Below are 24,667 nucleotides of genomic sequence, written 5' to 3'. Positions count from 1 at the left end.
CAGGATCAAGGAGAGGCGAATACTCAAGGGGCTTGTCGGTGACCTTTATTGCGCGATTCCGAGACCGGCGTGGACCAGCCTGGGGAAATTTACTGTGGGAACATCCGGCGGCCCAGCCCCCTTTTTCACTCTGGGCATCGCCTGCCAGCTCCGCTCCCCTGTCCGGGCCGCGTTCAGCCCTTAAAGGGGCCCCGTGGGCCCCCGAAGCAGGGGCCCGGAAACGCCAGGCGGGCGCGAGCGCGCGTCTAGGACCTTCGTGAGCGACCGCGCCTCTTGCTGCGGGATTCGATTAATTTCTGGGAACGCATCTTGAGCGCCGCACGGGTCACCACGTCGCTGTCATCTTCCTCACTCTCCTCCTCGTCTGAGAGATTCCCATTCCCGGATCAGATTTCTCTCCCCGGCCTTTACCACCCCATCCCCACCTGGGCCCTATATGTCCGGCTCCTGACCACCTCCCGATGCACTGCTTGGGCTCCCAGCCTCGCCCCCTTTCCCTGCCCGTACTGACCAAAGAACTTGTCCTTGTGACCGGCGACTGGCAAGGCGATGCGGGTGTTGTACGACGGCAGTTTTCCCTCGAGGGTGGCGTAGAACTAGGGGGAGGAGGGAGCGGGACAGATGTGTGTGAGTTAGCAGCGGGTGTAGCGAGGTCCGTGCCCTCTCCTTCTCCCCATCCCCCTCTGAGATGTACCCCGACTCCCCGACTCTATTCAACACCTCTGCCCACTCCTCTGCCTTTTTTTTTTTTTTGAGAGGGGTCGTGCCATGCAGCGTGGTATCCAATTCCCCAACCAGAGATTGAACCCGCGCCCCTTGCATTGGAAGCGAAGAGGGCGCTAACCACTGGATCCTCAGGGAAATTCTGCCCACTCTAGTAAAGTTTTCCTTGGGTGCAGCATTTATTCTCAGCGTGCACCCCGATACCCAGCCTGCCCCCCAGGCCCGCCCCTGGTCTCTAGGTGCCACCTTTTGTCCTCTAGAGAGCAGACCCCAGATTCCCACCCCCCACCCCTCACCCTGCGGCCTTGACCTCTGGTCTGCCGAGTTACCAGGTTATCAGAGTTACCTCTAGTAACTCTCCTGGCTCATCCCTGGCTCCTTAAACCTCACCTGTTGTCCCTAAGTCCCATTCCCGGCCCATCACCCTCCTCCCTGGCCTCCAGGGGGTTGCCCCGACCCCTCCTTTGCCGCCCCAGCCCCTGGCTGAATGGGCACCTCGCGGTCAACGATGTGGCGCAGCATCTCTGGCACGTTGTGGTTTTCAAGTTGCGAATGCAGCTTCAACAGCTTTTCCTCCACCAGGCCCAGCAGGTTGGGCAGATAGTCATCCACCTTGGGATCCATCTTTCCGACAGAGCGTCCGGTCTCCTGCGGCTGGGGGCGGAGCTGGATGAGCCGGGAGGGGCGGGGCCCCTGGGAGGCCCCACCCAGGGGGCAGGGCTTTGAAGTTGGGGGCCATCCACCGGAGTGGTGCTACCCTCTGTGGGGTAGGGACTCTGCCGTCAAGGGCCACGCTTGTGAGGCAACACCTCTGAACTCCAGAGACCCAAGCCAAGGGATGGGCAGGGGGATGGTGGAAGGGAGGGGGAGCCTTCTAGTGAGAGGGCAGGCTGGGATATTAACTGGAGAGAGGCCATTGCCGGAAGACCTTCTTAAGAAATCAGATTCTTAGAGAAAGGAATGGCAACCCATTCCAGTATTCTTGCCTGGGAAATCCCATGGATAGAGGAGTCTGGCAGGCTAAAGTCCATGGGGTCGCAAAAGAGTTGGATGCGACTGAGCGACTAAACAACAATGACAACTGAAAAATGGCAGAAAGTAGTGGAACAAAATGGTGAATACTTTCTTCAATAAAATTTTTGGTGAAAGTGAAAATAAAAGAAATAGGATTCCACAGTGGGTAGGTTGGGCCTCTCTTGTCTATGGCTGCTTCGGGATTGGAGCAGGGTATCTTTTAGATTTTGAGTGTGTATTGGGGGGCTAGATGGGACTTTCCCATGGGGGTGGGATTTGAAATGGGACAGGGATCTCTGAAGTCCTGGGCCTCTTGAGTAGTAAGGGGGTGCCTCCTGAGATCGGGGGTGGAGACTCGGGAGTGGGTTGGGGTTTCCCATGTGTTCAGGCTTCTCATATCCTGAACAGGGCCCGGGGTGGGTTCTCTGGAGTGGACTTCAGGGTGGGAACCCCACCTGTGGGGTGGCACTGCCTTTCGTGTCTAGGGAGGCTCCAGGTGAGCCTTCCTCGTAGGTGGGACCTGCCACTACGATGTGGTTCAGCTTGCCGGCCAGGTGTTCCAGGCCCTCCTTGGTAATTTGCAAGGCCCTCATGGTTCGGTCCAGTTGATTCTGCGCATCAGCACGCCGCTGCTCCTCCATCTTGAGGCGCCCCTGCAACTCAGCCTGCCGCTTCTGCTCGCTGTAGGGAGCAGGGAGACCACCACTGGGGCACTGTTGACCACACTGGCCCCGCTCTTACCCCCACCGGGCACCATGGGGCCTCACCTCACCAGCAGGGCCTCCCCTGAGTACTTGAGGTCTTCCAGCTCCTGCTGCAGCCTCTGCTTCTCTTGCTTCAGTCTCAGCAGCGTCTGCTCATTCTCACTCTTCAGCATCTCCAGCTGCGTGAAGGTGTCACCCTGGGCCAGGAACCGCCGCACCACTGCCTGGGGGGGGGAGGGGGTGGGCCAGACAGACCCGTCAGAGCCAGGGGCTTGTCCCGTTCCTCTTTTCCCAGGGATGCGCGGGACAAGTAGCCTGAGCTGATGATGGCTTCTGCATAATGCTGTCTTGGCACTCTGTGAGCCTTGGACTCAGGGCTGCCTTAAGGGTGTGCAACCCTGAACGAATGATTTTTGCAGGCCCTTCTTTGTCTATATAAGGAAAATCAATCAACCAAAATCAGATGTTGGGGCAGCGACAGCAGTGAGCACAGCTGCTTTCCAAAATCAATGTGCAAACAACGCCCCCTCCTATGAGAAAATGTGACTGGTCGTGGGACCAACCCACCCCCAAGGCCAATTTCTGGAAAGATGTCTGGCCACAGCCCTCCAGATGACCTAATACATCCAAGTCCTGGAACTCCTTGGGGGTCACCCCCATGAGATGAGTGGTGGGTTGGAGAGCTCCCCAAACAGAGAGATCAGACAGGGATCCAGGGGAATTAGTGTTGACCAGCCAGAGACGTCCATGGTGGCTTAGATGGTAAAGAAATCTGCCTGCAATGTTCAATCCCTGCATAGGGAAGATGCCCTGGAGAAGGGAATGGTTACCACTCCAGTATTCTTGCCTGGAGAATTGCACAGACAGAGGAGCCTGGCAGACTATAGTCCATGGGGTCGCAAAGAGTCTGATGTGACTGAGCGACTAATACTTTCACACTTTCACAGCCGGGGACCTAAAGTCTTAGAAAATTCTGAGGAAGATGCTGCCAAGTGCGGGCCCCAGGGTAGGGGCCCAGCTTCTCTGGGATGGAGGCTGGTACTGGGCCCCAGACCCTGCTATAGAGACTGAAGATACAGGAGAGGAAAGACAACATTGCCCATTCTCCTAGTGCTGACATGCCAAAGAAGTCAGTGCCAGTGTATGCAGGAACAGGAGAGAGGGGCTTCCCTGGTGGTCCAGTGGCAAAGAATCTGCCTGCCAGTGCAGGAGACATGGGTTCCATCCCTGGTCTGGGAAGACCCCACATGCCGCAGAGCAACGAAGCCTGTGCACCACAACTACTGAGCCTGTGCTCTAGAGCCCAGGGGTTGCAACTACTGAGCCTCTGGTCTGCAACAAGAGAAGCCACTGCCATGAGAAGCCCATGGAGCATTGTAACTAGACAGCAGGCCCCGCTCCCAGCATCTAGAGAAAAGCCCACACAACACTGAAGACCCAGCACAGCCAAATATAAATAAACAAAATTAATTTTTTAAATAAGGAACAGAAGAGAGGATGGTGGCCAGTGTAGATAATTCGTGTCGCTTTTGCTGTGAGAGGTAGCAGAGAAACGGGGCAGCAGCTGAAGGAGGGAGGGGTGTCTTTTTTTGTACACTGAGGAACTGACTGGGCAGAAAAAGGAGGCTGGGTGCGTCGGCTTCCCAGGGTCGGCTGAGGCCATCTGGGAGCTTGAGGGCTGAGGGCACACTCACGTGTGTTTCTGCCACGCCTGTGGCGTCCTTGACCTTGCCGAAGAGCACCTCCATCTGGTACATGCTCCAGCGCCGCTTCAGCTCCTCCTCCTTGGAGTACATGCTGTCCTGGAGCGTGTCGTCAGACTGCAGCAGCACGTGCTCACGCTGGGTCTGCTCATGGATGGGGGTCAGGGCCTGGTCAGTCCGCAGCTGAGGGCTTAGGGCAGAGGCCAGGGGCATTGGGAAGATACCTCCCGACCGGGTTCATGAAGGGGGTGGGGCCCAAGCTTGGGGCCAAGTCGGGGCTTCCCAGGGGGCACTAGGGGTAAAGAGCCAGCCTGCCCATGCAGGAGATACAAGAGAGGCAGTTTCCATCTCTGGTCGGGATCTGGTCCAGATCTGGTCGGGAAGATCTCCTTGGAGGAGGGCATGGCAACCCACTCCAGTATTCCTGACTGGAGAATGCCATGGACAGAGGAGACTGGCAGGCTACAGTCCATAGGGTCGCAAAGAGTCGGACACGACTGAAGCCACTTAGCATGCACGCATGCAGGGCATCCAGGTAGGGGTCAGGAGTGCTTGGTTAGAGGGAGGCCTCAGAGGCAGCGTCAGCGGGCGGGTCAAGAGCGTAGGGGCGGGGCCTGTCGGGTAAGGGGCCGGTTAGAGGCGGGGTCAATTTCGGATATGGGCAAGTTTGGCCGGGAAGGATGAGGACCCCTGGAGAGTAAGGGGAGGGCTGGAGGGCGGGGTCAGGGATATGGGAAGAGCCCTGGCATATGGGGAGCTGGGGGCAGAGTTAGGAGAAACTTCGAACTGCCGAAGGGTCTAGGGCCTGGGCCAATGTAGGGGAGCGGCGGGGACCCCGCAGGTCCGGGTCCAAGCAGGAGCAGGCTGGGATCTCAGGCCCGTAATCCTGGTGCGCCCACCTTGCGCTCCATGCGTTCGTTCTGCAGTTTCTTCTCTTCCGCGCGCTTCTTGCACTCGGTTAGGTAGCGTTCGCGCTTCTTGCGCTCTCGGAACACGGTCTCTTCCAGATACTGCAGTTGGTTCTGGAGGGTGGACGGGGGAACGACAGGACCTGTTGGCATCTACTGGGGCTCTGGGCCAGGGCTGCAGGCCCAACTCAAGACAACTGGGGCAAGTTGTGGGGTCCTGGGACAGAGATGGGATGGGTTTCGGGGCAGCTGGGGTTCAGATGCTGAGGTCAGGAGACCATGGCAGTGGAAGGGCAGGATTCCCAGGGGCCGGTGGGCTGGCACCTTGGCGATGTCCCTGGCGTTGAGCGCCTCCTGATTCACTAGGTGCAGCTCCTCCAGCTCGTGTTTCGTCCTCACCACCTCAGCCTCCATAAAGTCCAGCCGGTTCCCCAAGTGAAGGCTCTCCTCCTGGGCGTGAAAGATGGGTGAGCCTGTGACTGATGTCCCTAACTTGGCTGGCCCTCCCATTTGCTGCCCCCCACCTACCCCCAGTCAACCTGATCCCTACTTGTAGGTAGGCCTTGAGCTGCAGGTATACACTGGTGATGTGTTCAGCCTCCTCTGCCTTCATCCGGGCCTTCTCCAGGCGGTTCTCTAGGTTCCGCATGGTCTAGAGGGAAGTAGAGACATCATTTTGCCAACAAAGGTCCGTATAGTCAAAGCTATGGTTTTTCCAGTACAGATGTAAGAGTTGGACCATAAAGAAGGCTGACTGCTGAAGAATTTATGCTTTTGAACTGTGGTGCTGGAGAAAACTCTTGGGAGTCCCTTGGACAGCAAGGAGATCAAACCAGTCAATCCGAAAAGGAAACCAACCCTGAATACTCATTGTAAGGACTGGTGCTGAAGCTGAAGCTCTAATACTTTGGTCATCTGATGTGAAGAACAGACTCACAGAAAAGACCCTGATACTGGGAAAGATTGAAGGCAGGAGGAGAAGGGGGTGACAGAGAATGAGTTTGGATGGCATCACTGACTCAATGGACAAGAGTTCGAGCAAACTCGGGGAGATGGTGAAGGACAAGGAAGCCTGGTGTGCTGCAGTCCACGGGGTCTCAAAGAGTTGGACACGCCTGAGCAAACTGAACAACAACAAGAGGGAAGCAAGCCTGGGCTGGATCCCTCCCCTCTCAGTGCCTCCTGCAGGATCGAGGGCTCTGCAGACCCACAGGCCCTACCTTGGCCACCTCGGTGTTGCTGTCTTGCGCCTCGGCTATCTCCAGCTCGCGCAAACTGTGCTGCAGCTGGAGCTCCTCCAGCCACTTCTGCCGCAGTCCCAGCTGGTGCCGAAGAGCATTCAGTTGCTTCACCTTTTCGTTCAGCCGGTAGTCCAGATGCTCCAGGGCTTGCTGGAGAGAGGGAAGCAACAGTAGGGGCCTGAACCCCCACCTAGTCCTTCCTTCTCCCACATCTTGGTTCTCATCTCTCGTCTCTTGGTAGAGCATCTGAAACCTGGCTGATCCCGCTTCTCCTGCAGATTTTCTTTTTTTGGGGGGGGAGGGGCTGGTTTCCAGGTGGGCAGCCACCGCCCTGGTTGCCCCTTACCCATCTCCTTTGCCTTTGAAGAGGCTCTTCTTTCATCTGACCACACATACTACTTGATCCTATCCAGTCTCGGGTTTTCTGAGTCACGTCTACACTGCATGAGTGCATGCTAAGTCGCTTTAGTCTTATCCGACTCTTTGCGACCCTATGGACTGGAGCCTGCCAGGTCTTCTGTCCATGGGGATTCTCCAGGCAAGGATACTGGAGTGGGTTGCCATGCCCTCCTCCAGGAGATCTTCCTGACCCAGGGTTTGAACCCACGTCTCTTATGTCTATCTGCATCGGCAGGTGGGTTCTTTACCACTTAGCCCCACCTGGGAAGCCCCACCTCTACACTGAAGACATCCCAATTTAGCCTCCCCCCTGAGGCTCGTATATCCATATCTACACTGCCTTCTAGATGTCTCCACAGGAAGCTCAAAACCATTTGTCCAAAATTGAGTATATCCTTGATCTTTCCCCAAAACTGCCCTTTTTGAATCTTCCCCATCTCAGCTCATGGCAACTCCGTCCTTCCAGGTGCTCAAGTCCCAAACCTTCATGTCATCCTCATCTTCTCTTTTTCTCTCCCACTTATACCCAGTTTGTTAGCAATTCTCTATTCTGTCTTAAAGCTTCCTCCAGAGAGATCCTGGTGGCTCAGTGGTAAAGAATCTGTCTGCAGTGCAGTACATGCATGGGTTCAATCCCTGGGTCAGGAAGATCCCCTGGACGAGGAATGGAAACCCACTCTAGTATTCTTGCTGGGAAAATTCCATGGTCAAAGGATTCTGGTGGGCTACCGTCCATGGGGTCGCAAAGAGTTGGATGTGACTGAGCCAGATAGATCTCTTTCCTATTTCTACCTCTTTTGCCCTAGTGTAGCCAGCATCATCCTTCACTTTGATAACTTCCTCTGGATGGCTTCTAACTCTTGCCTCCTCAGAGCCCATTTTCCACTTCTTTTCTTTAAAAAAAAAAAAAAAAATATATATATATATATATATATATATATATATATATATATATATTTGCCTGTACCTGGTCTATAGTTGTAGCACATGGGATATTTAACTGTGGTATGTGGGATCTAGTTGCCTGACTAGGGACTGAACCCGGGTCCCTTGCATTGGGAGTGTACAGTCTTAGCCACTGGACCACCAGGGAAGTCCCTTCACTTCTCTGATTCTTAGTATAAAATCTGCACTCGTGCAGCAAAGCCTGATGCAAGGTTCTTCCCCTGCTGACCCTCCTAACCTGACCTCCTATGGAGCCCCCCTCACTCACTCCCATTCTGCCACAATGACCTCCTTTGTGTCTCCAACGCTCTACCTTTGTTCCTACCCAAGGGACTTTGCACTTGCTGTTCCATCTGTCTGCTTTTCCCCAGACCACTACTTGCCTGACCCCTTCTCAGCTCAAATATCACCTTCCTAGAGAAAGCAAAGATCCCCAGCTCACAATCTAAAGGAAAAGCCCTAACCCCCATCCACCTCTAGGGAGCCACTCTGTTTTATTGTATTTATTTCTCTTGTCACCATTGGAAATCACTTTCTTTCTATGTTTATTGTTCCTTTCTTGGGGGGGGGGGCAGTGTCTGCTTTCTCCACTAAGATGAGGCTCTGGGGAGTGGGGACATGGTCTGTGTTTTTCAGCGTACAGCAACCAATACCTAAAGCCATGCCAGGCATGTGGTCAGTGTGTGAGAAAGACTGAGAAATAAATTAATGGCAGCTGGCGTAGAGAAGGGATTGGAGAAGGTGAGATGGGGGTCAGGGAGTCAGGTGGGGACCCAGGCTAGAAATGAAGGGAGGTGGTCAGAGGAATGGGAGTGGGGCAAACCTGGCCTGTCCTGTTCTTCAGGTACGGCTTCTCTGACTTCCATTCTCGAATCACTGCCTGGACCACTTTCTCATCTCCCTGCAAGGAGGAGAGCCCAGGTCACACTACAAATTCTGGCCACCCTCTCCTTGAGAGCATCCCCTGGGGACGCTGCCTCCCCACCCCTGGAACCTCGTCCACCTCACCTGGAGCAGGGCTGTCAACTGTAGCTGCAGTACCCTGGTCTCCTCGCGGAGCTGGTTAATGGTCTCCTGATTCTTCTTGATGTTCCACTGGGTGCTCTCATAAAAGGCCTTCCGGTCACCCTCTGGGGTCATGTGAGGTGGGCAGGCAGAAGCAGAGCATCACGGGAGGAGGCACTTCCCAGAGGGAAGACCTTGTAGTAGGTATCAACAGTATAACAATATTTTACTCTGAGCATTTGTTATGTATTAGATGCAGGACTGGAGCTTCCCAGATGGCTCAGTGGTAAAGAATCCACCTGCCAGTATAGGAGATTCAGGAGACATAGGTTCGATCCCTGGCCCAGGAAGATCCCCTAAAGTAGGAAATGGAAACCGGCTCCAGTATTCTTGCCTGGAAAATCCCATGGATAGAGGAGGCTGGTGGGCTACAGTCCACGAGGTTGCAAAGAGTTGGACACGACTGAGTGACTTAGCACGCATGCAGAGATGCTGGACTAATCATTTTCTTTTATTTTTCTGTACTGCACTGCATGTGAGATCTTAGTTCTCCAACCAGGAATCAAACCCACACCCTCTGCAGTGGAGGCACAGCATCTTAACCACTGGAAAGCCAGGGATGGACTAATCATTTTCTAGGTATCACATAGGATGTGCCAGTATGTACATACCCATATCCATATTATACCCATTTCACACATGAGAAGGCTCATGCGTATTAGACTGTTCCAGTTCACAAGCAGTCAGACTCCCCAGCACATACTTTCAACCACTATGCAACACTACCTCCTAACCACAAAGCGACAACTGACACTTGAGATAGATGATTATTTGCTGTGTTGAACTGTCCTGTGCATCATCAGATGTTGAGCAGCATCCCTGACCTCTACTCACTAGACGCCAGTAACAACCCGTCCCCCACCCGCCGCCAAACAATGTGACAAACCAAAATGTCTCCAGACATTGCCAAGTGTCTTCTGGGGAGCAAAATAGCCCGATTCCATTGAGAACCACTGGTTCACACTCCATAGTATTACTCTGTGCCAGGCACTGTTCTAAGCACGCTACACATTTCAACTACCTATGGGGTGGTACTGTTACTATCCTCGTCTAATGGTTGGACAAACTGAGAGCAATTACATTATTCTTGGTCCCTGAAGATCAAACAATTATTAATAGCACACGTAGAGCCAGTATATTTGAACCCAGAAAATCTGCCTCTAGAATCTATATCCTTCATCCTCCCATGCATGATAGAAAAGTTGAAACTACATAAAAGTAGGGGCTTCCCAGGTGGCACTGGTGGTAAAATAACCCCCCTGCCAATGCAGGAGACGTGAGAGAAGTGGGTTGGATCCCTGTGTTGGGAAGATCCCCTGGAGAAGGGCATGGCAACCCATTTCAGTATTCTTGCCTGGAGAATCCCATGGGCAGAGGAGCCTGGCAGGGTGCAGTCCATAGGGTCACACAGAGTCAGACACGACCGAAGTGACTTGGCACGCACACACGTAAAAGTATGAAATACAGTTCACTCGGTTCTGAGCTCAGGAAAAGTTGTATAAGATGAGGAAAACCATGACCAAGCATGAATTTTTGCCTCCGGATACTGGACACCTGGACGAATGCTAGTGAAAAAACTCCTGCCAGGTCAGAGGGCTGTCGACTCGACCATTCTGGGCCCTCTGGAGTCATCTTACCTAACAGTTGTATCTTCCTTTGTAACTCAGCCACCTGCATGTTCACAGCGGACTTCCCCTCGCTGGCATGCAAGGGTCCTGCCTTGGAATGAAGTGAGTGCCAGACAGGCACCAAGCCCTTGCCTCGAGAGCGGTAGGGCTTGAGCTGAACTTGAGTGGCCTTGACTTTGGAGGGGGTTGAAATTTGGTCCTGAGAAGGCATGGCGTTGGAGGCCGCCGCCCAGCACAGGGGAGACGTCATGATTGGGGCTGAGGTCGAGGGCCTCTGGGGCTCAGGGGAATTGCCTCTGTCTAGGATCCGTCAATTCAGGTTCCTCGGGCTCTGGGAATGCACTTGTCGACCGCTCGGCGGGACCTAGCCGCATCTCCGGTTGCTAGGTAACCCTTCCCGCCTCCCTCCAGCGCTCCCATGGAAACAGCCCGCGTTCCAGTCTACGACTCTCATTGGCTGACGTTGAGCGGAGAGGCGGTCCCTGCAGGGGACCCGAGCAGAGCAGTCCGCAGAAAGATGGGGGAGGGTACTTTTGAGTCACGTGCTCATCCTTTTTCCTCCCCACCTCTCCATCTCAACTCTACCGGGGGCGGCGGTGTGGGGTTTCGCGGGCATTTTTCAGGAACTTTCTGTTCCGGCTGCAGAACCCGCCACTCCCAAGATGGAGGCACCTTGCGCCGCCATTAAGCGCGAACCTTCAGAACTATTCCCTTTCAGGCTTCAGTCCTATGCAAGATGGCCGACTGGGTTCCGAGCCTGCCACATGCCACTCCCAACATGGCAGCCAAGACCCGCCGTCCCTAGCGCGGAGCGTGATGCCGGACATGACGATTCTCACACACTTCCGCTTCCTTTCTGCAGGAGAAACCGTTGGCTGCTGGGTCAGGGGGGCGCGGTGGATATTGACCTTTGCCCCAGCCTCGTGTACGTGGTGGACTAGTGGGCGGGAGGACCCCCCACCCCCGCAATTTCCTATTTAGGGGCAGCCGAAGGGTGTGCGTTTGGAGAGGGGGGTACTGTTAACCCTTTTGGCCGATTGGCGGGAACTGGATAGCGAACCACCTCCGACCCAGAGGGAGCGGAGGTTTTGAGTTCCGCTCACCATTGATTTGGGCCAAGTGAGGTTCCCTTCCACTAGGTAGGACTGGGGAGAACCCCCCACCCCGCGCCTCCGCCCCGGCCCCCGTGCCCCCAGTGTGGGAAGTTAAGTGAGACCTCTTTGCACGGAGCGATGAAGGAATCCAGTTGACCGGAGGGAGAGGCGCCTTCCTTCGGCTGGAAGGAGCCCTCTCCTACTGACCTGCTGCCTCTTTCTCGCTGCAGCGTGGGGTCGCAGTGCATCTCCCAGTAGCCTCCTTCTGGCAGAACCCATTTCCGGCTTCCGAGGCTTCAGCGAGATGTTACTGCTGCTGCTGCTACTGCCGATGTGTTGGGCCGTGGAAGTCAGGCGACCCCGGGGCGTCTCCCTCACCAGTGAGTGAGCCACTGGAGGTGGCCAGAATTGGGGGTGGGGTGTGGGAGGCTTCCGGGATAGGCGCTTACAGCCTTCGGTCTCAGTGTTCTGGACTCTGGGCAGGGAAGGTTGCAATGCTTAGCCGGTGGGAGTGGGAAGAGGTACCTTTGGGTGGAAAGGGCTCTCTTCCTGCCCTGGACTGGGCCCCTTGTCCCCCTCCCCAGACCATCACTTCTACGACGAGTCAAAGCCTTTCACTTGCCTGGATGGCTCTGCCAGTATCCCCTTTGATCAGGTCAATGATGACTACTGTGACTGCAAAGATGGCTCAGATGAACCAGGTGAGTGTTTTCTCCATTCATCCATGCATCCGTTCATTCATTCATTGTACGTTTATTGAGCTGGTGAGTGCTACGTCCTGTGTGGTGTCCCAGACAGACCCAGTCCTGTCTTCACAGGGCTCTCTGTTGAGTGGAGGCAAGCAGGCACAGAATAAAGTGGGTCAGTGGTTTGGTGAGGAGATGGGGAGGCGCTATGGGAGCCCAGAGGGGGAGGGGGAGGGCTTGGCAGGGCCCAGTTGGGAGGGCCCCCCCCCCCCCGCCCCCCGCCACCCCCCAGCGTGGAGAGGCAGGAGGGAGCCCAGAAGCCTTTTGTTTCAGGCCCCCAAAGTGCAGTGGTCCTTCCTGCCCTTACTTGGCATCAGTTATTCTCACATTTCTCACGCTCCCGTGTGCATGTGGTGGGCGTGACCTGCCGGATCCTGAACCCACTCCACAAACCCTCCTTCCCTCCTTTCCTCACAGGCACAGCTGCCTGTCCCAACGGCAGCTTCCACTGCACCAACACAGGCTACAAGGCCCTGTACATCTCCTCCAGATGGGTCAACGATGGAGTGTGTGGTGAATGAACTGGCCCCAGGATGGGGGACAGGGTGCTGGGCGGAGGGAAGGCGGCATTGCGGGGTGGGGGGAGTCCTGACAGCGCCCCCACGTCTGCCCTCAGACTGCTGTGACGGGACCGACGAATACAACAGCGGGATCGTCTGTGAGAACACCTGCAAGTACGTAGCTGACACCCCCGTTCCCTTGCCCCCCTCTCCCCCTTCCCTTGCCTCGCCTTGCTGGGTGAATCGGGCTCCCTCTCCTCTCTGCTTTTGTGTGTTGAGGGCTCAGCCTGTGTCAGGTGCTCTGTGCATGCTCTATCAGCGGTTTCCCTTCTGGCCTGGAAGCGAGTGTCATGTGTTCGCCTGTTCAGCCGATGAGGGAGCTCACGCTCAGAAAGGAAAATGACTTCCTCAGGGTCTCATAGCTAAGAGATAGCAGAACCAGGACTCGAATCCAGCTTGGTCTAACCTGGGACTCTGTGCTTTTAATTGCACCGCTGCAGCAGGACCTGAAAACTGAAATGCCCACAGGCAGGTGATGGAAGCAAGTGCATGCAGGCCGAGTGTAAGGCAGTCAGGGAGTGATGGGGATTGTGGCGTTTAAAAGGGACAGCCTCCCTCCACTCCTGTGAGTTGGGAGCAGGTGGCAGGACCGGATATGTTTTTCAGAAAAGCTGAGCGTCGTGACGTTTCCGTAAACCCTTCTGATGGAAGGTCTCTTAAGTAGAGAGTAGACTGAGCAGATTTTGCCTACAGGCCAGACAGCCCTTCTGTCAGGGAGTCTGTGACTTGTGCGCTCGTCTCTTTCTCCTCTTGGGCACCTCCTTCCAGCCCCACATCCCAGCAACCCCTAGTCCCTCCCACGGCCCTGAGGGTGAGCGAGCCCTGTCCACTGCATCTCCTCCCTAGGACGGGGGTGAGGGACTCTGAAGCCAGGAGGACCTGGGGGAGGAGGGAGCAGGAGTGTTTGAGCTCCTGTTTTTGCCCACACAATGGGGTGATGGCAGGGGCTTGAACCCCTTTGGAAGAGGCAGACCTAGTGGGCACTAAACGCCCTCCCATTGGTGCTTGTGTCTCCCTTCCCCCCAGAGAGAAGGGCCGCAAGGAGAGAGAGACACTGCAGCAGATGGCAGAGGTGACCCGCGAGGGCTTCCGCCTGAAGAAGATCCTGATTGAGGACTGGAAGAAGGCCCGGGAGGAGAAGCAGGTGAGGGGCCTGGTGGGGCTGAGCCAGGACGACCTGGAGGCTGGTGAGGCTGGCTGGGGTTTATGTCTGCTCCCCACCAGTGGTGTCCTGGGGCCAGTTGGTGTCTGTCTGTGCCTTGTGTCCACTTGACGTTTAGTTGTTGCTTAGGCTGGTACCAGGTGGGCGGCAGCCAGGCATGGACCTAGGCCTTGGGTGCAGACCAAAGTGGGCTTGGAGGAGGGACGCCTCTCCTCCAGGTTCTAGGGTGCTCTCATCTGTAAGTTAAGGCCAGTGACTGTATGTCTTACCAGTTCTGGGGGAGGACTCAAGACAAGGTCCTTCAACCACAGCCAGGTTAGCTCAGTAGGGTGGGTGCTGGGGATGTATGGGGGGAGGGCCGAAGAGGGTGAGTCCCCAGGGGTGTGTCTCTCCCTGCCTGTCTGCCACCCCCTTAACTGGTAGGTCAGAGTCCTCAACTCTCCTTCAGGGCTCCCGCTTAACCCTCTGAGCAAGGGCCCCAGCTCTGTTTCTCAGACCAGGGAAGGGTCGGGTCTTCCTCTCCCACCCCCATGGCCTGGCTAGTGAGGTACCTCCTGAATTCATAGTGGGCAGTGTATTCAGGGCCAGTGAGATCCTTCTCGTGCTTAGCCACACAGTGAAGTTGGTGCCAAGTGACCTTTGACTTCATGGGCCAGCAGGAGGACCCTGGCCGCAGATCAGGTTGAGGTGTCAGGCAAAGTCTTGGGAGGGACCCTACATCCTAGGGCCCACATTCTTAGGCTGGAGCCCACCCAGCACACACGTTCCTTGCTTCCTTCCTTCCTTGAATATTTTTTATTTATTTGGTTGTGCTGGGTCTTAGTTGCAGCATGTGGAATCTAGTTCCCTGACCAAGGATCAAATTGGCCGCCTTGAATTTGGAGTACAGGGTCTTGGCCACTGAATCACCAGGGAAATCCCCGTTCTTTTTTTTTCTTTTTTTTTTTAATACAAGCAATCAGTTTTTAAAAAGAATTTTATTTTATTTTTGGCTGTGCCGGGTCTTCATTGCTGCACGCAGGCTTTCTCTGGTTGCAGCAGGCAGGCTTCTCATTCAGTGGCTTCTGTTATTGCGGATCACAGGCCCTAGGCACGCCGGCTTCAGGAGTTGCAGTTCCCAGGCTCTAGAGCACAGGCTCAGTAGTTGTGGCGCAGGGGCTTAGCTTCTCCTAGGCACGTGGAGTCTTCCTGGGCCAGGAATCAAACGTATGTTCCCTCCCTTGGTCCCTCTGCTCTCTGAACCCGCCTTGGGGCACAGGAAGCAAGGAAGACCTCTTGGAGGAGGAGGTCTCCATCTAAATCAAAATCTGTAGGTTTATTCAGAGTTAGCCAGGCAGAGTGTTGCAGACAGAAGGAAAGCCTATGTGAAGAACTAGGGGCAGTGTGTGTGGAGAGCTTTGAATGTTGTTAGGGCAGTTAAGATAGCAAAGGGGTGGATGAGGCTGGAGAGGTGGGCAGGGTCCTGGTTGTGCAGGGCCTCAGGCATGCACTGAGGTGTTTGCATTTCTCTCCAGTGGGCTGCAGAGAACCACAGTAGCAGGGGTTGGGGGAGATCCAGGAGGCGGGTGTATTAGGAAAAGATAATGTGGAATAGAGGCAGGAGAGGAAGAGGGAAGAATAGGCTGAGAGCCGGCCCCTGTCTTCTGCCTTCCCAGAAAAAGCTCATTGAGCTGCAGGCTGGAAAGAAGTCACTGGAGGACCAGGTGGAGGTGCTGCGGACCCTGAAGGAGGAAGCCGAGAAGCCAGAGGAGGCGGCCAAAGACCAGCACCGCAGGCTGTGGGAAGGTACATCGCTGCATCCCGCGTGGCTGAGATGCCCCCTTGGCTCCTGCCAGGGAAGAGTCTGGGCCCAGGAGTCTCTTGCCCATTGTCTCTTGTCTGTCGTTCCACTGGTTTTTTTTAAATCACGGCCCTTTAGTTCCCCAGTTGCCTCATTATCTTCGACTGTGTGTTGGGCATTGTGTTTAAAAGTCATTTATAGCAGTAACTTGCAGCTTTGATGAGAGGTCCTTCTCTCGAGAAGAGGGGCTTTTCTTTCTGCCTTCTTTGTGGGAACACTGGATTCAGGGACTGCAAGTCTGAAGTTGAGGCTGGAGCTTCCTCCAGCCCCCCAGGCAGAGCGAGCCGAGGTCCGAGCAAGGGCTGCCTGATTCCTGGCCCAGCTTAGCCCTGAGGGGAGTCTCATGGGGTCATAGTTATGGGGCAGGTCACCTTGGACCTTGATTTTCATTTCCCTTCCCTCACAAGTTATCAAAATGGACATCCACATTTGCCAGGCTTGGCAAAATCCTTTAGGATGAAAGCAGCTTCTACCTTCTCTTCTCTTCTTCACTTCCTCATTGCTCTGGCAACTCCTACTGCCTGGGGTTGGTTTTAAGGTGATTTTTTTTTTTTTTTAATGCTTGGTCCAGCATTTTCTTGCTGTTGGCAGATTGTGCCGCTGTTGTGGATAATCTGAAACCTTGGCATTTGTTCTGAGTCTGCTGTGTGCAGGGACACACATGGCGGAAGGCGGATAGGAGGGAGAGGTGGGGCAGAAACCCACTCCAGACTAGTTGAAAGACTAAGATCAAGCATTGCCAGAAATATCTGGAGCCGTGGCCCCAGCCGGTCACAGGGATGGTGACCAGCGGCTGGTAGCCTTCTGAGGCTGTGCTGTGATCTCCTCCATCTTTTTGAGCATCTGCTGTGTTCTTCCGCCCTTCCCTCTCTCCGTCCTGATTTCTCATAATCGGTAATTCAGTCGTTCATCTGACAAGCACCTGCTGCGTGCCTGTGATGTGCCAGGTCTACCCCAGGTGCCCACAGTACATCATTGACTAAGATGGAGGAAGCCCTTTACCTGTAGAAGGGACAGGCTCAAAGGTCGCAAGGCTGCATCTTGTCTAGTTTTTAAGGAGCAGCAAGGAGACCATGGGCTTCCTAGGTGGTGCTAGCGGTAAAGAATCTGTCTGCCAATGCAGGAGACACAAGAGATGCAGGTTCAATCCCTGGGTTGGGAAGATCGCCTGGAGGAGAGCATGGCAACCTGGTCTAGTATTCTTGTCTGGGAAATCCCATGGACAGGGAAGCCTGGCAGGCTACAGTCCATGGGTCACAAAGAGTCAGACATGACTGAGCAGTGCACACACACACACACACAGAGACCATGTTGGTGAATGAGCAGAGACTCCCCCTCTTTGTTTACATAACATCAGCTGCTTCTGTGATCAAGCCACAGAGTTCAGGGGTTGCCAACAGGGACCTTATGACCTGTCAAACCTAAAATATTTAGCGCTGGGTTCTTTACAGTAAAGTTTGCTGACCCCTGATACAGACACCAGTATTCTCTCCCACGCTGACGCTGGGTAGACCAGGGCACCCAGTGCTTGTTTCACAAGGATCATCGTGTTTTTGTCCCTGCTCCCCTTTCCCAGTCATCACCTTGTTTCACAAACAAGGAAGCTGAGGCCAAAGAGGCCACTGGCTTGCCCAGCTAGACTGATGCCCACATTATTCCTATTGCAGACCCTGTCCCTTATCTGCAGGCTTGAGTCACCAGCCTGCTCCTGCCTCGCTCAGGGCCCAGTTTCCTTTGCGTGTGTTGGGTCTTTGTTGCATGGTGTGGGGCTTCTCTAGTTGCAGCAGGCAGACTCAGTTGCCCCACGGCGTGTGTTATCTTACGCCAGAAATGTGTCCCCCGTGTTGATGCTTTATTAGGATTAGATTATATTATTACGTTTCTATTTATTAAGTTCTATTAAATTATTGTTTTTTATTAGAAGTATTAGAATCAGAAGGCTGACTTTTTATTACTAGTTTATATTTACTTTTGGCCATGCCGGGTCTTCCTTGCTGCTTGCAGCCTTTCTCTAGTTGCGGCAAGCGGGGGCTACTTTTTGTTAGGGTGTGGGGCTTTCTCATTGCAGAGCACAGGCTCTAGGCGCACGGGCTTCATAGTTGTGGCACACAGGCTCAGTAGTTGTAGTGCGCAGGCTTAGTTGCTCCACAGCATGTGGAGTCCCCTCGGACCAGAGATCGAACCCGTTTCTCCCGCACAGATTCTTTGCTGGAAGCCTGATTCTTAACCACTGGACCCCAGGGAAGTCCCTGGGCCCATTCTGCCCCTTCTGGCCTGCTGATGGCCTCCCTCCATCAGGCCAGCAGTCTTCCTGGCTCCCCCAATGCCTTGGGTGGGACAGCATTTGGGCCACCACTGGCTGGTTACAACGCCCCCTGCGGTCGAGGGCTTCCCCCCGCTCTCTGTACCCTGTGTATGTGCCATGTTGGCCTGATGGCCTGCCCACACCCCCACCAGCCCTGCGAAACTGCTGCTCTTTGTTGCTCCCAGGCCTCTGCTCCAGCCATGCCCACTGCAGACGTGTGTCGAGCGGGCTGCAGGCCCAGTGCTCAGCGGTGACACACGCCCCCTCTAGAAGATTCCACTGGGCAGCACTGGTCTGCACGGTGTATGCGTGTTGTGCTCTGTCCCCGGGTGCCTCGTTTCCTTTTACTCTTTGCCCTCCATTTTTTCTCACTGCGGTAAAATCCCAGTCATGTTACAAATTCACCATTTCAGCCAGTTTTCAGTGCCCGACTCAACGGTGTCAGGTACGTCCACACTGTCGACAGTGTCCAGCAGGACGTCGTCGCTGCTGTCTAGTTCCAGAACATTCCTATCACCCCAGGACGGACCCCCAGGCCCATTAAACTGGCCCTCCAGATCTCCCCTTGGCCCCGTCCCCAGCCCCCGGCCCCACGCGTTGGCTTCCTGTTTCCATGGACTGACCTGCTCTGGACGTTTCACATGAGGAAGTCAGGCAGTGAGTGGCCTCTGTGACTGACTGCTTTCCCCTAGCATCGTACTGTCAAGGGTCATCCATGTTGTAGCCCGGTGTCGGGACCCCTGCTTCCTTTTTAAGAGCTGCTGTCCATTCCAGCGTGTGACCCTGGTGGGGTTGTCTCATCCAGGTCCATTTTTCCCATCAGGTTTTTGGTCTCCACTGCTTGTAAGTGGCTCTTGTGTACCGAGGGGCTGGCCCTTGGTGACTGAAGTTGCAGGCGTTTTCTCTTTCACCTTTGCTGCCAGGTTCCTTTACTCTTTTTTTCTGGGCCACGTGTTAGAAAGTGAGCGAACTCTGGTCTTTGCTTCTGTTTCCACCTTCTTTTGCACCATGTCTAGCATCCTTTTACACAAGGCTGGGCAGACTAGTGCCTGGCTTCTTAGTGTGGAGTTTCTGACTCAGGTTCAGGGTTGGCACGCCACGGAGGTTGCACCGGGATTCCCAGAAGGTGGTGGGGATGAGCATGGGCTCTGGAGGCACATGGCCTGGCTTGGGCCCCCGGCTGTGCCCCTCACCAGCTGGGTGACCATGGGCAGGTCCTTTCATCCACCTGAGCCTGGGGCTCTCATCTGTGAGGACATTGTTGCGGTCTCTGGGACACAGGCTGCTCATCCTGGTGGAGAGGGCCGAGCCTCATAGTGCGGCTGCACTGGGGGTGCTTTCCTGAGTGACCCTGAGCCGGTTGGGCTGAGACAGGCCGAGGAGAGACCATCAGAGCACGTGTGGGGCTGCAGCGCCCTGCGTCCTCTGGCCACAGCTCAGTTCCCGTCTTCCGTGCTGGTGGCTTCTCCCCCTTTGCGAGACACTCCGTGGGGCCCCCAGGACATCTGCCTCACCTGGCTGCGCCCCCACCCCAGCCTCTGTCCCCTGACCTCTTTTCCTGGGGCCTCCTGAATGTGGCACACCTATGGTCCTACCCCTCACTCTGTCACGGATTGTTCAGACTCTCTGCAGATGCCCCCAGCTGCCCCTGCTGGATCCTCCATCCATCTGGCACTGCCCAGCTCCTCTGCCCCCCCACCCCCACACAGGCCAGCCCTTCTCATTGCCTAGCTCCCGCCCCCAGTCTGCCCCCCACAGTGGCCTGACTCAGAGCCCCAGCCTCAGCACCCAGAGGCCCGGGCACACAGTGAGCCCAGGGGGTGCTGGGGATGGAGGATGATGGAGCTGGTCCTTCCACAGAGCAGCAGGCCATCTCCAAGGAGCAGCGGGAGCGGGAGCTGGCAGCCAGCGCCTTCCAGGAGCTGGATGATGACATGGATGGCGCGTGAGTGTGCCAGCGCCACCTGCCCCGGGCTCCCTCCTCCCTCTCCCCGCCTTTAGGAAACCAACCAGAGCCCACCTCCTTGCCCTGGAGCCCGATCCCCTGGGGGCGTGGAGGGGCTGGGGAAGAGATGAGGGAAAACACCCCCTCGAGCTGGACAGGGGGACTCAGGATCTCAGTGCTTTTCGAAAGCCTATTCTGTGGCCTGGGACGCTTTAGTGAAAGACGAAATCCTGGCCAGTGCCCCTGAACTTGCTGGCCGACCCCAGGCCCACGGCTCAGTGGAGGGTGGGCTTTTGGGAACAGGGAGGCTGGGCAGGCCCCCTGGTGGGAGGCCTGGGACTTTGGAGGGTTCCTGGGGGGAGAATGGGCAGGGCGGTCCCGTTCCTGGTGGGCAGTGGTGGTGGGCGGTGGGATAGGGGCAGGATGGGCCACCATGGGTATGTGGGTCTCCTGTGGTGGAGGACGCCAGGCCACAGTGTTTCCCTGTGCTGGGCTCTAAGGGTGGAAGGGAGTGGCAGCTGGGCCTTGAGGACACGGCTACCACTCCACCCCTGTGCCTGTCCCTCCCTTGTGCTCCTCAGGGCTGTGGAACCTCAGCAGCGGGTAGGAGGCAGGGGACGGGGTGGCTAGGACCTGCCTTTCCCAGGATAGAGACCAGACCGGGCCCTAACTCCAGACCTCATTTTTTCCCACTTTCCTGCCTGCCCTCTCTCTCTGCCCCGAGGTCCTAAAGCAAGTTCTCAGGAGGAGCCCTGGCCCAGGTTGGGGGGCAATTGACCAGAAGCCCATGGGCTCACTGCTCTATCGTCTTCTGCCTTTGACCCCGCAGGGTCTCAGTGGCTGAGCTGCAGACCCACCCGGAGCTGGACACGGATGGGGACGGGGCATTATCAGAAGGGGAAGCCCAGGTACTCGGCCCACCCCTTTGCTTGGGACTTCTGGAGGGGATTGCCCCAAGGTGACCTCAGGGTTGGGAGGGCGGGGGTGGCCAGAGGCAGGCCTTCTGTGGGCTACTCCCATGGAGAGTCCCCTGCTGGCCCAGGGCCAGGGTTCTGGGGGGGCCCAGCCTGGCTGGTGTGGCCAGGCCTTGCCTGGTGACTAGGAGGGGCTACCCAGGGCCTTCCTCCCTCCCCTGTGGGACCTAGTGGAGTCATGTGGTGCCTCAGGGCGTCTCGTGGGGAGAGTTAGGTTCCCTGTACCCATGCTCCCCCGGCCCTACCCAGTGCACACACCTGGTCACCCGCCCTCCTCACAGCTCTGCCCTCATGGCCTTGTCCCTGCTCCCCACCCATCGCTGCCCTGCTGGTCCTCACTCCCCACCTCGCCCTGGCCTCTGTCTCTCAGCTCCTCTCCCTGGTCTCTCCAGTCCCCACCCCGCACCTCTCTGGCCCCCGCCTCTTTCCCACAGCCCTGTGCTGCCCCCTTCTGGCAGACGCTCCTCACCCAGCCCAGCTCCAGTCTGGCCCTGGGCAAGTCAGCGCGTGCTGTGCCTGGCACCGCAGCCTGAGGGCCCCTGCACCCACTACGAGAGTGCCTGGGTTGGAGTTGGGGGGCACGTAGAGGTCCTGCCCCTGACCCCACCCCAACCTGACACACACAGACCCTCCTTGGGGGAGACGCGCAGATGGATGCTGCTTTCTTCTATGACCGTGTCTGGGCCGCCATCAGGGACAAGTACCGGTCCGAGGTCAGTAGAGGGAGGGGAAGGGATGTGATATGAGCCCCCTCTGCCGCCCCCGCCCTGCCCCTGGATGCCTCACAAAGGCACTGCCTCCAGCTCTGGCACAGGGCCACCCTGGCCAGCTGGGCGGCCCCACCTCCTCTACAGAAGCCACCCCGCCCCCAGCTGTCTGTCCCTCCCTCCCTCTTTCTAGGCTCCTTGGAAGGGATGGAGACACAAGGCCGCCCTTGGGCGATGGTGGGAGCCTGGCCCCGGCCCTGGGGGTGGGGGTGGACCCCCGAGTCCTCAGCACGACCTCTCCGCACGTCCGGCAGGTGCTGCCCACTGAGTACCCACCATTGCCTCCTGCACCCGATGTGATGGAGCCCAAGGAGGAGCAGCCCCCCATGCCCTCACCGCCCACAGAGGAGGAGGACGAAGACGAGGAGGACGAGGAGACAGAGGAGGATGAGGATGAGGAGGACGAGGATTCCCAGGGGGAGCAGCCCAAGGTGGGTGTTTAGGGGTGGAGGGAGTGATGGGTGGGAGTGGTCACTCGCTGACTCTGTCCTCTCACCCCCAGGACGCCCCACCCCCAGCCCCAGCCCCCCAGACGGCCAGCCCCACCGAGGAGGATAGGATGCCGCCGTATGATGAGCAGACGCAGGCCTTCATCAATGGTGAGGGCTGACCCTGGGAGGGAGGGGCCCCTCCCTGTCGCCAGCAGGTGCAGGGGCCCAAGAAACAGGCCCCGCTTGCTCCTCGAGGGGACCTGGGGCTGGCCCAGGCAAGCCCAGGGGGCTCTGGGCCACCCAGAGGGGGCTTCTGGGGCCTGGGGAAGCTGGCACCACCACACCAGTCCCAGGGGCCCTTCTCCCTCCTCGTGGGTAGCTGTTGTTTGTGTCGCCCTTGGTAGGCGAGGAACCAGCAGGGCCCCAGGAGCCCCGGCCCTGCTCCCTCAAGAGCTGAGAGCCGGGGCGGGGCGGTGGGGTCTGCCTGGCAGCTGGCAAGGCCCAGAGGGTCTTCCTGGGCCCTCTCCTCACCCAGAGCCAGCCCTGGGGCTGGGGGAATCAGGCCTGTCTGCGCCACCCCCTGCCCTGTGTGGGGACACCTCTGACCTCCTTCCCAACCCCACCAGCTGCCCAGGAGGCCCGCAACAAGTTCGAAGAGGCTGAGCGGTCCCTGAAGGACATGGAAGAATCCATCAGGTATGGGGGTGCCCATGCGGTCGCAGCAAGGCCACTTCTCCACTGCCCCATGGCCGCCTGCTGCCCAACTCCCCAGAGATGGTGGCGATGGGGAAGTCACTCAGGCAACCTCTGCAAATTGGAGGTGGCTCCTGCAGGGAGAGTCCCCAGGTGGTGGGGACTGGAGCCCAGGCCCCGAGAGACCCTCCGCCACTCGAGTGGGCCTTCCTGCGTTGTCCTGAGTCGGGCTGGCACCCCCCACTGCCCCTTAACCTCCGGGCCTCACCTTTAGGAACCTGGAACAGGAGATTTCATTTGATTTTGGCCCCAACGGCGAGTTCGCCTACCTGTACAGCCAGTGCTATGAGCTCACCACCAATGAGTGCGTCCCCTGTGGGCACGTGTGGTGGGTGGGCTTGGTGGGTCTGGGCCTGAGCAAGGACGAGGTGGGGAGGGAGGGTGGTGGGCTTAGGCACAGCCACTGGGATTTGAGGTACTTGCATGGCTCTGGTGTGGGGGGTTGTCGTGGAGGCTGGGACCCCTGTTCCCCCACCCACCAGCCCCATCCCACGACAGGTACGTCTACAGACTCTGCCCCTTCAAGCTTGTCTCACAGAAACCCAAACTCGGCGGCTCCCCTACCAGCCTTGGGTGAGTGAGCTCGGGCTAGGCCCCCTTCTCGGCCCCTCATCCCCACCCCTGGCTGCCCCGGCCGGCCCCTCTCAGCGGCCCACTCTCCCATAGCACCTGGGGCTCGTGGGCTGGCCCCGACCACGACAAGTTCAGCGCCATGAAGTATGAGCAGGGCACAGGCTGCTGGCAGGGCCCCAATCGCTCCACCACCGTGAGTGCCCGCGGGCTGGGGGAAGTGGAGTGGGGATGTGGCCCACAGAGCCCACCTGAGCCCCACCTGCCCACCCCAGGTGCGCCTGCTGTGCGGGAAGGAGACGGTGGTGACCAGCACCACAGAGCCCAGCCGCTGCGAGTACCTCATGGAGCTGATGACGCCAGCTGCCTGCCCAGAGCCCCCGCCTGAATACCCAGTGGAGGGCGACCATGATGAGCTCTAGCCCTGCCCTGCCCTGCCCAGTGCAGAGGTGAGTGGGGAGATGGGGGTCTCTCCCATCCTACTGTTCGGGGGCATGGTGGGGCGGGGGGGCTCTTGGCCACACGACTGCTTCCCCATCCATCTCCCTTCGTCTGTCTCATTTGGTTTCTCTCTGGTCCCAGAAATCAAGATGTGGAACCAGCCCCCAGTGGTGCTCCCCATCCGCCCCTGAGTCTGTGGACCAAGGCCTGCCGCTATGGGTCACCTCACCCACCCCACAGGGCAGGAAGCAGGTAGGGCTCCATGCCCTGCTTTTGGTTGGCCAGTGGGGCAGAGCCATGTTCCCAGGCCCCTGCTGCCTCCACAGATGGAATAAAGGAGCCTGTCCTGCTTGGGCCCCCACACCCTGGGGGCCTGGCCCGCTGTGCCCCCCACCCAGGGTATCTGCCTTCCCTCTAGGTGGGGAAGTGACTTGACCTGTGACCCCCAAACAATAAACATGATCCCTCCAACTCATCTGTGTCTGGCTTTGCTGGGGTGTGAAAGGGCCGGGGGTGGAGAGGGCTGAACATGGTAAGCAGCTGTGCAGATCTGGCTCCGGTTTGAGGGTCTCACCTGAGATGCCCCGTGGACAGCAGAGCCTGGAACCATGTAAACAGACAGCTATTGGGTCACTTCCTTCTGGGTTTCCTCCTGGGCTGGTTTCAGACCCCACCCCCTCAATCACATGTGTGCTGTGGGGAAGCCAGGGGGCTCCAGATGTGAGCTAGGCCCAGAGAGGGACAGTGGC

The 24,667-nt window shown here is 57.2% G+C and overlaps 2 protein-coding genes across 3 annotated transcripts; one reads left to right on the top strand and one right to left on the bottom strand.

The window, feature by feature from the left end:
* Positions 1 to 23: 23 nt before the first annotated feature.
* CCDC151 (coiled-coil domain containing 151) lies at positions 24 to 10,735 on the bottom strand. Its single transcript, XM_027547658.1, has 13 exons — positions 10,340 to 10,735; positions 8,646 to 8,767; positions 8,461 to 8,538; positions 6,273 to 6,443; positions 5,603 to 5,704; positions 5,377 to 5,502; positions 5,044 to 5,166; positions 4,136 to 4,288; positions 2,505 to 2,665; positions 2,193 to 2,418; positions 1,219 to 1,377; positions 512 to 596; positions 24 to 364 (listed from the first exon to the last, which is right to left on the bottom strand). Exons 1-13 carry the CDS (start codon positions 10,578 to 10,580, stop codon positions 246 to 248), a joined length of 1,866 nt encoding a protein of 621 aa, XP_027403459.1. The 5' UTR covers positions 10,581 to 10,735; the 3' UTR covers positions 24 to 245.
* A 307-nt stretch (positions 10,736 to 11,042) lies between these two features.
* On the top strand, positions 11,043 to 24,393 carry PRKCSH (protein kinase C substrate 80K-H). Of its 2 annotated transcripts, none has more exons than XM_027547656.1 (18): positions 11,043 to 11,255; positions 11,655 to 11,804; positions 12,009 to 12,125; positions 12,588 to 12,683; positions 12,787 to 12,844; positions 13,757 to 13,874; positions 15,548 to 15,677; positions 19,898 to 19,982; positions 20,812 to 20,890; positions 21,583 to 21,669; positions 21,978 to 22,154; positions 22,226 to 22,322; positions 22,781 to 22,850; positions 23,122 to 23,211; positions 23,406 to 23,480; positions 23,574 to 23,673; positions 23,753 to 23,926; positions 24,060 to 24,393. In XM_027547656.1, exons 1-17 carry the CDS (start codon positions 11,060 to 11,062, stop codon positions 23,897 to 23,899), a joined length of 1,872 nt encoding a protein of 623 aa, XP_027403457.1. In that variant the 5' UTR covers positions 11,043 to 11,059; the 3' UTR covers positions 23,900 to 23,926; positions 24,060 to 24,393. The 2 variants fall into 2 exon arrangements, with proteins under 2 accessions (XP_027403457.1, XP_027403458.1); XM_027547657.1 differs by having other exon boundaries at positions 11,230 to 11,469.
* The last annotated feature ends 274 nt before the right edge of the window (positions 24,394 to 24,667 follow it).

Source organism: Bos indicus x Bos taurus, chromosome 7 (genome assembly GCF_003369695.1).
Source record: "Bos indicus x Bos taurus breed Angus x Brahman F1 hybrid chromosome 7, Bos_hybrid_MaternalHap_v2.0, whole genome shotgun sequence".
Classification (NCBI taxonomy): Eukaryota; Metazoa; Chordata; class Mammalia; order Artiodactyla; family Bovidae; genus Bos; species Bos indicus x Bos taurus.
The sequence above is the reverse complement of the archived record's forward strand: the minus strand, read 5'-3'. Positions and strand labels throughout refer to the sequence as shown.